Source organism: Silurus aristotelis (genome assembly GCF_946808225.1).
Source record: "Silurus aristotelis genome assembly, chromosome: 29".
NCBI classification, from domain to species: Eukaryota; Metazoa; Chordata; class Actinopteri; order Siluriformes; family Siluridae; genus Silurus; species Silurus aristotelis.
The window spans coordinates 489215-502206 of record NC_139602.1 but is presented as its reverse complement, the minus strand read 5'-3'; the positions used below and the strand labels follow the sequence as shown (position 1 = coordinate 502206).

General features: G+C 39.7%; 2 protein-coding genes across 2 annotated transcripts; one reads left to right on the top strand and one right to left on the bottom strand.

Moving 5' to 3' along the window:
- Positions 1–533: 533 nt before the first annotated feature.
- LOC310722904 (interferon-induced protein 44-like) lies at positions 534–6179 on the top strand. Its single transcript, XM_083535723.1, has 7 exons — positions 534–1190; positions 2693–2744; positions 3370–3568; positions 3725–3874; positions 3970–4141; positions 4974–5074; positions 5534–6179. Exons 1-7 carry the CDS (start codon positions 662–664, stop codon positions 5750–5752), a joined length of 1422 nt encoding a protein of 473 aa, XP_083391849.1. The 5' UTR covers positions 534–661; the 3' UTR covers positions 5753–6179.
- A 1722-nt stretch (positions 6180–7901) lies between these two features.
- Positions 7902–10619, bottom strand: ccn2a (cellular communication network factor 2a). The gene is made up of 5 exons (XM_083535735.1): positions 10269–10619; positions 9898–10114; positions 9544–9798; positions 9219–9430; positions 7902–9105 (listed from the first exon to the last, which is right to left on the bottom strand). Exons 1-5 carry the CDS (start codon positions 10428–10430, stop codon positions 8809–8811), a joined length of 1143 nt encoding a protein of 380 aa, XP_083391861.1. The 5' UTR covers positions 10431–10619; the 3' UTR covers positions 7902–8808.
- Between the last annotated feature and the right edge of the window lie 2373 nt (positions 10620–12992).

Genomic DNA, 12992 nt, shown 5'->3' with positions numbered 1-12992 from the left:
TCTGTTGTTTATGAATTTAGTTAGCTAATTTGTCACTGCATTAACATTGTCTTTTTTTATTTTTCTAATGTTGAGTTGAATTTAGAAAATAATTCTGATGTATATATTAATACACAAGCGTGTCCTTGTTTTTATACTAATTGCTTACACGTTCTCAACAAGAAAGTGGCAGCTGGATGGGATTTGACTTTGGATAGGAAAGGTCATATGTTCAAATCCCAGAACTGCTAACTGCTGGGCCCTTGAGCAAGGCCCTTAACCTTCAACTGCTCAGGTGTAAGTGGCTCTGGATAAGGATAAGCATTTTACACTTTCGAGTTTCTCAGTAAAATGACTGAAGGAGAGAAAGATCTAATAAAGCAGAATAGAGGGAGATGAGTAGGGAATGATTGCAGCTATAACAGTTAAGTCTCAGACATTTCACAACATTACATCTAACTAGAAATTGTTAAAATAAAGGGTCTTGAACCGATGATCTTCTGACCAGTAACCTGGAATCCGAGCCATCACTACCCGAGCATGTTGTTCTTCCTCTTTAAAAGAAGATGGGATCAGGGCTGGTTAAGTTTCAGTTTTGTTTCTTCTCCATCTTGCACTCATTGTGACGCATTTTCTTGACAGGCAGGACTTTTGTGTTTTTCTCCGATTGATCATTTCCCTGATGGCTTCCATCGTGTCTTCCCTAAACAATGAGCAGGAGAAGAGGCTACAGAATTTTTTCTCCACTCCTGTTCGTCTTCATCTTCTCTACAAGAGCAGTCATCATGGAGCGGATATAACTCAGCTCCTCTCCAGCTTCGACAAGTCCGGAAAATTTTTCATCGCAGTGTTTCTGCCGTCGGGTTCAGTCCGAGGAGCTTTCGTGAGTAAATCTCTGAAAGGTGGAACAGAGTTCTCTGATGCAGAAGCGTTTGTGTTTGAAATTAATGAACATGATGCCAAACAGTTTCCTGTGATAAATGCTGCCAAAGCCATCAAAGTTAGCAGCCAAAATGCTTTACACACACAAATGTTAGCTAGTAAAAAACTAGTTCATTCTCAAACTGCAAATGGTATTGCTTTTGGGAGCTGCTTAAACTTAAAATTGGAAAATTATAACTGGTACGCGAGCTTCTACAAAGATGAAGAATATGGCACGACATGGTCAGAGGAGAATTGCTGTGCAGATGTGGAGCTGCACCGTGTCCAAGGTACATTTAATAACCAGATGTTAAAGTAACTAACCTTTAAACTTCTTATTGATCTTTCAGCTGCTTATTAAAGAAAATCATGAACTTTTTGTCATTTTTGGTTGAAAAAAGCAGGCGTGTTGCTCAGTTACTGTGTAAGATTTAGAGTCAGGTGAGGTGTTATATAAAACATTTCTGTGTTTGGTGGCTGTGAGGTAAGAACACACCCTGAATCAGATGGCAGTTTATCGCAGGGCACAAAGTAATCAGTCAACCTAAACAAATAAAGCCTAGTCAAAGAAGAAAAAGAAAAAAAGAAAAACGGAACTGAAATCATTATGTTTCCCACATTACCTCTATGTGAATAATATATAATGAACACAGATAGATAGATAGATAGATAGATAGATAGATAGATAGATAGATAGATAGATAGATAGATAGATAGATAGATAGATTTAATTGTACAGGTACACAGCAACAATATGCATTTCAACATCTATCAGAAGTGCAAACAATAACATTGTGCAAATGAATAAATGCAGATAAATATGTAACATATATGTACAATTATACATATAAAGGCTCAAATATAAGTGAAAATTTAAATTCTGAATATGTGCTTGATAGGTGTAAGGCACAATATTTGTACAGAAGGTTTATAAATATACAATAATACTAAAAGGTTTATATATATACAGATGGTTTATAAATATACAGGAGATAATCTAAAATATGATGTGAATGTACTATTATATACAGTTATAATTCTACAAAGATTTACATTTACATTTTTTGGCATTTAACAGATGCCCGTATCCAGAAGTGCTTTGAGTCTCTATCAATGAATAAATCAACACTGGTTTGCTAGATTACAAACTTAAGATGTATTTAGCCTAAAACTCTGTTGAAATGAATTATAGCATGCGAGTGCTAGTTGAAGTGAAAGTGGAAGATGAAGGTCTTCACCAGTTGAATGAAGATAGTCAGGGACTCCGTTGTTCAGGCATCTAGGGGACGTTTATTCCACCACCTCAGTGCCAGAACAGAGAAGAACCTTGAAGTATAATCACCTCATCCTCTGAGAGAAGGTGGGACCAGTCGAGCAGTGCTGGAGGATCTCAGGCAGTGTGGTGCAGTGTGAAGAATGATGAGGTTCCTGAGGTAAGATGGTGCTGGTCCAGTTTTGGCCTTGTAGGCAAACATCAGTGTTTTAATCTAAGCGCAGCTACCAGAAGCCAGTGGAAGCACAGCAGTGGGGTGGTGTTCAAGCACACTGGTTTGGGAGAACTTGGGCAGGTCAACACAAGTCACCCAGCTGTGTTTTAAATCATTTGCAGAGGATAAATAGTGTTTGGAAGAAGACCTGCCAGCAGAGAGATGCAGTAGTCCAGTCTTGAAATGATGAATGTGAGCAAGAAATGAGAAATGATACAGAATACGCAGGTTGGAGCTGAACTGCATGATGATGACTGGCAGTATCTGATGCTTATAGGCTTAATGATGTATGTTTTTTATTTCAGATGTGGTTGGTCTTTTACCAACCCCTTGGAGAGAAGTGTCCTGGACTGATACGTAAGTCACCGATATCATGGATTACAATATAATATTTGTATTATAATATAATATAGTATATAATATAATATAATCCAGTCATCTAGGACTAGCTTAGAAAAGATATTACATTTTATATTCATAAGAACATATTCTGTACACTATATGGACTTCTGCTTGATCATCACATTCCACATTTAGTCCTAATTTCCTGTTTTAATGAGCTCCACTCTTCTGGGAAGATGTTCCACTATATTATGTGGAGATTTGTGGGATTTCATTCAGCCACAATGGCGTAAGGAAAGTCAGGTTCTGATGTAGGTGAGGAAGTCTATAGCAGATCTTCCACACACATCCAACCCATGTAGAGCAGATCTCCATGGAGCTGGATTTGTGCACTTTGTGTCATGCTGGAACAGGTTTGGAAAGGGAAGATTTCTGGAAACGTCTGGTGTCCTAATATCTGTCCATATAGTGTGGACCTGGTTAGATTTGACAGGAGCATGTTTATGTTTAAGTCGAGGATTAAAGGTCCTCCATCATCATTTTATGTTTGCTGTTATGGGTTGGTCTGGACAAGTTCATACAATGGCTGTGTTTCTTCTTCCTAACGGCAATGTATCAATAACTTGTGTGTGTTGTTCAGGACAAGGGAAAGGCTAAGGAAGGAGTTTGTCTCCTTCCAGCTGCCCACGAAGTGTCCAGTGTCACAGGTGAAGGCTTTGCTCTTGGGCCCAGTGGGTTCTGGGAAATCCTGCTTCATCAACTCCATCCGATCCACTATGTACAAGCGGATTGTCCATCTGCCCAACGTCGGGACGGCAGTGAACGGGTTCACCAAGAAGGTTGTGGAAAACTCTACAGGGAAATTTAATATAAATGCAGAACTCAAACAAATAAATATACATATTGGACACTAATATTCTAATACTTCAGATTTTTCACCTCTCACTGTTAGCAGATATTTAAAGATAGGATTATTTCTTTCTTCTTTTACCCAGCTGAATATTTATGATGTCCGTGGAGGTAAAGGAGGTTCTCCAACAGTTCTGAGTTTCTGTGACGTGATGGCACTTGGAGATGACTCTACTGGTCTGTCTTCTGAAGATGCAATTTCTGTCATGAAAGGCCACATCCCTAAAGGATACAAGGTCCAGCACGGCAACTCACTGTAGTCTGATTGATTTTATAGCAATTCTGTTCATGTGCCTATGTTTTTAGCTTATTGTTGAATGTTCTGCTCCAGTTCCAGCCTGATGCTCCAGCCACGGATGCTGTAAGTGGCTACAAAAAAAACCCTTCCATAAATGAGCAGGTCCACTGCGTCCTCTTCATGCTTGATGCCTACAAATTAGGATCATACCCCAGCAGCTTGAAGTCTACACTCAGGAAGCTGCACAGAACCACTTCAGAGTTGGGTAAGAGAGACTTCATCCTGGGTCATGCCTACACTGGTGTCTGGAGGAGAATATTGTTATATGTGATTCAGTGGAAGATGTAAGACCACTGCACAGATCTTTATAAAGCGTTCAGTTTCCATAATTAACTATTAAGGCTCGGTACGGTCAGGGGGAAGAAATGCAAAACATGCAAAACACTTGCTAATTTTTTTATTATTTTTTTATTAACATAATTTATTTATTGTTTATTTGTCAACATTTTTAATAAAATGCCTGTTTGGTTCAAATACAAATTAAAATATCTAAAAATAAAATCAATCAAATGAATCCAATACAATTATTTTATTATATTAATTCAGTTGAGTAATCGATTAAATTGGCACAAATTAAATTGATTAAAAAAATAAAATAAAATGTAATTTAATTTTTACTATTTTTATTTGATATTATTTAATATTTAATTTTTAAAGACTTAACTTTCCTGACATGAGTTTATTAAGAAGATAATCAACAGGTGAATTGTGTGATGAAGAAGAATGTATTTATTTATTTGATTTTTCTTACACCACAGCAGTTTTTATTCAAATTAATACAATAATTCTGTATTATTGTATAAAATAATTATACTTGTATAAAGTAAAAAATGTAAAAAAAAAAAAAAAAAACTGCTGTGGTGTAAGAAAAATAAAATAAATAAATAAATACATTTGATTACAATTTATAAAAAAAAAAAAAAAAAAAAAAAATTTTTTTTTTTTTTTTTTTTTTTATAAAATTAAATACAAAACGCACATAATTCCTGATTCCTGCTGTGAACAATCCTTTTAAATTGTGGTGGTCTTTCCTGCAGAAATCCCTCAGCTGATTTTGCTCACTCATGTGGACCAGGTGTGTCCGGCAGTACAGGAGAACTTGATGCATGTGTACTCCAGCCGTAATGTGCAGGAGAAGGTACGATGTTCTTCTGGATCAGAGAAATGGCACAGCTTGATTTTGATTTATGATGTGCACATTTATAACCTTCATTCCTCTGGGAAGATGTTCTGCTAAATGCTGGAGTGTGCTTCTGAAGATTGGTGAGATTTCATTCAGACACAAGGGTGTAAGTGAAGTCAGGAGGCCTGGGGTGCAGTCAGAGTTCCAAAGGTGTTCAATAGGGTTTAATAGCAGGAGATCTTCCACTCCAAACCATCTCCAGTAAAGCAGATCTTCATGGAGCTGGCTTTGTGCACAGGGGCATTGCCATGCTGGAACAGGTTTGGGTCACAAGTGAAAGGAAAATGTTATGTCATCGCCATCATATTCATATTATATATAATCATATTCTTCTGTGTGGTTTCATATTATTCAGAAAAATACAGTGTTTTGAAAATTTGTACACCTTTTATTCCTTCTCTCGTCTGTACACAGATGGAGAAAGCTGCCAAATTGGTGGGATTGCCGTTGTCCTACGTACTGCCGGTGAAGAACTACGTTTCCCAGCTGACTGTGGACTGCAACACCGACATCCTGCTCCTGAGTGCAGTTATGAGCATCCTACAGGCTGTGGACGACACACTGGAGGACCAGTATACTAGTTCAGTGACCCCTGTCAAGGTCGTTGATACCCTTACTAACTGGCCTAATTAGGCATAACATTGTCATTATAACATTATGAGCAGTGAAGAGAAAAACACTGATTATCTCTTCATCATGTCACCTGTTGAGCTCCTGTAGCTCATATTGCTGAAGATGTTCATGATCGACGGGTCACGACTGTTTGCTCACTCGTTACTTATTCACAATAATTAAAGCTATGGCTTTTTCGAATTAGTTTTTTTGTTTTGTAGAAACATGTTTGAGTAATTTAGCTTACTTTAGCTTTACTAAGCATTAAAACTGCTTGTGCCAATATCATCCAGCATAACTTACTATTCAGCTTCATTTCAGCATTACTAACCTCAGTCTAGTCTAACAGGTAATTATATAGAGATTCTTCTTTATAAAATATAATCAGATTAACGTAGGGGGAAATAAACATAAAAACATATGAGGCAAAATATAACCTTCACTTTTGCACCACTGTTCACTTATTGACTGCAATAAAGCTGTTTTTGCTCCTCTTTAATCCACGACTGAAAGTCTCTTTATTCACAAAGTTTCATTTTATTTTAAATGATAGCAAAAGATCATTTAATGTTTCTTTAAATAAACTATCTTGTTACTACTTTACCATTAAAAATTTGAATTTGAATAGTATTTACATGATAACTTACTAAACTAAAGAAATAAAACACACCTAAAACTTACTTCAGAATTATACATTTCTAGCAGAATAATTTTCTATTTACTAATAATAGCGACAAGTTCATTGTCTGGATCTGGGAACATTCTGTGACTGTGCTTCCGTTTCTTGCCACCAGGTGTCGCCACTGGGCGCCTACTCACTATCCTCTAGTCCCACACAGTGTCCCAAGTTTTTTCACCTGGTCCTTGTTAGTCCTCAGTATATTTGTCTTTTGTGTTGGGTTTTCTTGGTTCATTGTCGCTATGTTCAGACCTTTTGAAGTGTCCAAAACTCTGACAGATTTCTGAGTTGAATTTCGAGTCCACTTTTGTTTCTCGAGACATCTGTGTAAGTCTGTGTTTCCTGAGTCACTCTTTATTATTGTATGTTATGTTCTAGTTTAGGATTTAATGTTCTGTCATCAATGTTCTGATCTTAACCCTTATGTTTTGATGTGTTGCCACTCTCATGATCTGAAGTTATCAGTTATACTTTGTTACTTGATCTGTTGCTGATGTGATTTTAGGGGTTGTTTCTTTCATGTTTGTGTGTCTGTTGAAAACGTTATAATACAATTGTCCACAAGAGGGGGTACTGTTTCAGTTTTGGCAGTGTGCGTGTCTCTGGACCTTATAATTCCACGTAGTTAATATAAGTCCACATTGCTGATTTTTTGAAGATAAATCTGATTTCTTTGGTAAACACAAGACACTTATTACACAAGTTCTACATTTGATTCAATGTTTAATGCAATGCATCTAAAATATTGTAAACAAATGAAAACAGAGAGAACTGAATGTGTGTATACTTACAGATATACTTAAATTCTCGGTATACAAGCAACATATCCATGAATGTCATATTTTTTTTTCAGGTTCGCTATATTTAAAACCATTTACCGTTAAATAGAGACAGATACGGACAAAATATAATTAATAAAAAACTCAAAAAGAGTGATTGTTTGTTTTTTTTGGAGCAGTTTTCTTCTGCTCAAGGTCACGGACTCTAGAGATGGATGGATCATGTGTTCTTATATCTGAGAGAATTTGAGGTCATGGGAATTTCTTCATCATGTGTGTGTTGGTCTCCATCTTATAGTGTCTTCATTTCTCTTAAGAGCTTGATTGGGTTAAGTCAGTGTACACACACAGTCAGGAATGTGTGTTCAACATTTCTATTTTGTGTGTGTGAATTTCTTCCTATAGTTCAGACCAGTTTCAAAACACTGAAACTATGAGTGTATGTTTGTGCATGTTTTAATATCTATGTGAGGACCGAATAGCTCTATAAGGAAAGGAATATACTTATATAAGTAAAATTGTGCATTACTAGATATATATCTCTCTATATAATATACTTTATGGTAAATGCAACATGTGGTAGTGGCTTCAGAGTCATGTGACATTTTGGTGTAGAATAAAGTGTCCTGTATGTGTGTGTGTCAATGAGGAACATGTGAACATCCAATCAGAACATTAGATGTTTGTTATTTAAAACAGCCAGACACGCGAGTTATATAAAAATATAACATTTTATTCCAAACTACAAAAGAAAAGGGTGAAAACATGTAACTTTTTGGTCACATTTCTCAATAAAATAATACAAGAACTGCAACAAGAACAGTCACGTCAGCGCAAAAAAAGAAGCGATCATTACACACAAACTGAAGCGAGACAAATAACAAAGGTTTTCAATTTAAATTAACTTAATCTGTACAAACATTATGTACATTATTTACATCGTTCAAAGGAAATACTTTTAAAAAAGGAATGAAGCTGCAAATCGTCCAGTCGGTTTTTTTTCTTCGTTTTTTTCTTTTTCTTTCGGACAAAATACCAACTCTCTTTGAGTCGGTTCGTCGAAGTTTTGACACTCAGTGCTGCAGGAATCACCTTCTGCTGGTCTTAACATCTCAAAAAAAAAAACTTGGCTAGAGTTTTTGTTAGCTACAAACAAGGGCACATTCATTCTCTCGCTCGCTCTCTCTTTCTCACATCAGTGAGGCGTTCTAGCTCCTATTTTGAGGTTAAATTCTGCTGCCCTCCTCACCTCTCACCACTCTTTAGATCCGCCCACCACAATTTAGGGGAGGCGAATACCGTAATTAGGATAATCAGCAACGAATTCGTGTGTTGCCAAATTTATAGTGCAGTAACATTTCGTCGTTTTTTTCTAACGACGGTTTGGGTTTTATCCGTTTTCACCCACTCTGAGGCCAAAACGCCCCCAACATCCATTGTGACACACTGGCTATGATAATACAGATAACAGAAATAGAGGCACAACAAAAACAACAAACAAACAAAAAAAAATTCTAAGACAATAGACATAAAACAAGACGAGTACAGTTCTGTGATATGAGATGGGAATCTGGTTCAAGTGGACGGAATTTTCTTCGCTCGGCTCACGCTGTCCTTGCTCAAGCCGTGTCGCCGTGCATCTTCTTGTAGTACAGGGACTCGAAGATGTCGTTTTCACTTGGGCAGTTGTAGTGGCATGCGCATGTCTTGATCACCATCATTTGCTTCTTCATGATCTGGCCGTCAGGGCACTTGAAGTCGACGGGCAGAGTCGTGGTCCTGTGGGGGGTACAGCAGCGGCCGTCGGTACACACGCCGCAGAACTTGGGTCGGTACGCTTTGGTGGTGGTGCAGCCTGAAACCTCAAACTTCATGGGCTTGGAGACACGAGGCGTACGGATGCACTTCTTTCCTTTCTGTTAAAGGAACAAAACAAGAGCAGGGTTAAGACCTAATCTCTATATACAGTGTAAAGTAAACAGACCATAAGAAGGACTTGGTTGAGAAGATGTGGTCCATTGATTCCTACCTTGATTTTTTCCTCCAGATGGGATTCGCAGGGACGGACCATGCAGAGGCGGGACTGCTTCTCCAAACGGCACTCGGGGTTGTCGTTGGTCACACGAGTGGAGATGCCGAGACCGCACGTCTTTGAGCAGGCACTCCATTCAGTGGTCTGAACCAAGCAGTTCTCGCGCATGATAGAAGGATCTGGGCCATAGGTCTCTTCCTTTCTGTAAGCTACATCCAAAAATGTAGAAACGTTCGGTCAATACCAGTGACATCATTTTTTATATTGGACAAGTAGCACGTTTCACATCAATATTTTTGAGATTTTGAGACTTGCTATTCACCTGGCAGAAAAGAGCCCATGAAGGAGTTGGTGGTTGGGGGTGAATCACACACCCATTCCTCACAGCATTTTCCTGGCACCTTGACCCTGCGAGGCATGGGGCAGTCTGGGCTGGGGAGCCTCACGTCCATGCCGCAGAGTGGCACGCAACCCACTGCGCCATCCAGGCAGGTACACTGGTACTTGCAGCTGCTCTGAAACGATTCGCCGCTGCGGTAGACATTTCCTCCGAACACGCAGGGGGCGCCCTCCCGAGCTGTTGCAGAAAACATTATAGAGATGTTTAGACTCTACAGAAAGAGGGGATGGATGATAGTAACTGTAACGAGGAGAGGTTTCTGTAACAAAAGCTTACCGGTGCAGACTCCGATTCGTCGGTTGTTTGGTGACCCATAGTCACAATAGAGACCTTTGTGAGGATCACACACATCTCTCTCAGTGCACAGCTCACCCAGCTGTTTAGCACACACACGGCAGCACCCACAGGCATCCAGGACCAAGCTGTCACCTGGGGGGCATTGTGGGGCCACATCAGGGCACTTGCACTGACTGGGGCACTCCTGAGCTCCTGCCTGTAACAAAAGTCAAAAACCGTTACAATCTCATTCCCGTCCTTCAAAAACCTACATTCAGAGTAGAAAAAGCTTCTTAATTGCTTGGTTACAATTGGACTCTAAATGCATTTTAAAATCCTACATGGTGCTATAGTAAGAAAACTAAACTTACCCAGGCGAAGAAAGTGAAGCAGAGTGCAAAAATCAGGCTCATTCCGGAAAACATTTTCTCTTTCGTCTTCTGTCGTTTCAAAAGTGTGTAAAAAAATTTCTCTTCCTTAGGTGCTTGTAAAGTCTTTAGAGCTTTAGAGTCTTCTGTCTCTCTGTCTCGCATCCGATCAAGTCGATCTTGTTGAGGTTAAGGGCTTCTCCTTTCCAGCAAAAAAAAGTTGTCGTTTCTGTAGGCTGCTGCTTTGCCTGCTCAGCCCTCGTCACTTCTCTCTAAGGGAAGTCAGAGTCGTTCTGAGTTAAAGGCAGCAACAGGGTCCGCCTTTATACCCATCGAGTTGTGGTGGGCCGCCACTGGCTGAATGGAGCTCTGGATAAACATGGACATTCCTGGCATACTTTCCTTGTTTCCTGCCCTCCTCCTTCTCTCCACCTCTCCTCCACTCCTCCACTTCTCCCCACACTAAGAATCGCACCCCCTGCCATCCCACATTCCAGCTGTCTGAGACCTAGAGGGAACTGTCACATAGCAAAATAAAAAGTGCAGCTTTGGCACTATCCTGCAACTTCGTATATATATTTACACGTGTGTGTGTGTGTGTGTGTGTGTGTGTGTTTGTTTAAGTAGTTTCTTTTCATTTTTTGGTAATTGGGGTTCATCAAATAAGACAACAGCATCATGTTTTCACCACCAGGCAATGCCAAGTGCACATATTTGTTTTAAAGAAGAAAATAAATGATTGTGATTAAATGGATTTTACTGACTGTCAAATCATTAGGAGTGATTTTAGTGGTTTATATCTATAGACTGTCATGTATACAATAGTAAACACGTGTAATATATGTACTGTATATTTGCTATTATAGGGAGATAGAAATATGGCTCTGAAGTGTGTATTAATGTATGTGGCTGGTTGCTTTTTTTATTTATTTTTTATTGTTGTCTGAGGTTTTGGTCCTAATCACTGTTTGTTACGGTTATTTTTATGCACTACACAGTGCAGGTGTGTGGATCCAGACAGAGATGCAGAGCTGCAGGAAAGTGGCTAGACTTGTACATTTGTGTATTTTGAAAGTGAAAAAATAAAGACCCGAGACCCCCTCCCATTAGGAAAGGGAGTGCTGGCCCTTGCACGGCGGCCAATCGGAAATGAAAAGCTCCGAGCGAGAGCTGCAGGAATGCGCCGGTTATGCCAGCAGACATGCTTTTCCTACACGCATGCTGTCTCGGAGGAAGCCTGCCTTATAAGGGAATCTTCACTCCAGGCCCTCTGTCTCTTGTGAGCTTTCTCTTTCTCCTCCTCCCTTGTTCTGTCGTTCTCTCTCGCTGCGGTCTGGCCAATGCAGTACAGTAAGAACTCCATCTGGAAACGGCCTTGCTGAATGCTAATGTACCCTGTCTGTCAACAACCTCTCATTCCTTATGAGCACAAGGCTGCCAGTTCTTTCACAAAAACACTGAACAACCACACCTACACACACACGCGCACACACACCTACACACACACACACACACACACACACACACACACACAGCGGTTAGCTCTAGCCTGCCAGGGCTCATCATGCCATCCGTGTGTGACCCGACGGCCTGCCAATCATTAACCACGTGGGGCGAGTGTCCCGCAAAATAAACCGGCTCTGTGTGTGGCGTCTCTTAGGTGTCTGAACGTCATCCTTGATGCTAACTGTAGCACCTGCATTCCTACCTCCCAGAAAAGGAATAAATATGTTCTGCTCTGATTCACTTTGATTCGATATGTTTAAACTTTAATTTGTGCCGCTTTGTGTGGGTCAAAACTGACAACGAAATGTACCTCCAGCAAGGAGTTTATTCCTGAATAAGCATTCCAGAGGCCACATTTAGCCCCATGTGGAGTTACACATTAATGTAGGAAGAGTTGCCCGTATTCTAAACGGAGTGAGGTGATGTAAGCAGAACTGAATTTGCATAGACTGAGACGGCCATGTTGGGATCAAAGGTCAGTATTTGATGATGCAATGGAAAGGCTTCCATCTCCAGGGAAAATAGAGGCATGTGCATAGCGGTTATAATTACCCTTTAGGGGGGATGTGGCCATGTGGCTGCATTTCCGACTCCTTACCAATGGAAAGGGAGGTTGGGGGGGCTTTTTTTGGGTTGTAATTTCTAGGTGGTTTATTGTTCTCCGAGCAAAAATAACAGATCTCAAATACTTTTTGTTCTGCCAGGGGGCAATTTTCCGCTGCCGTTTGGTTCCAGGATCACATTTTCGTTCTGTCTAGCCTGCTCCCATTTTAGTAAATGCATTAGCTGACAGATTGACTTTCCAGCCCTCTACCGAAATATGCCGTCTATGTGGTACCGGTTATTTTTTATTTATTTATTTTTAACCAGATCAAAGTGCTCGGTTCTTGTTTTGGACAATGTGGAATGTTCCGCCCTCTAGTGTTTTGACTGCATGAAACTTCCAGGGTTGTAGATCAATCAGTGACGAACCCGAGTACACACAAACTGTTAAAACGTGAATAATAAATTGTTTGGCTTTAATTAAAATGTAACTAACACCCTGAAATTGCGATGAAGTTTGATGGAATTTGAAGTGTTTCTAAATATTCTTTTCTCGATTCTCGTCCCCGATTCTCTCGCATCAATGTCGAGGCAAACAACTGCAAATCCATTAACGTCTGCCAAACACATAAAGTATTAGCTTAGTAAATGAATTGTGACTTGCACCCCGAAAGCTGT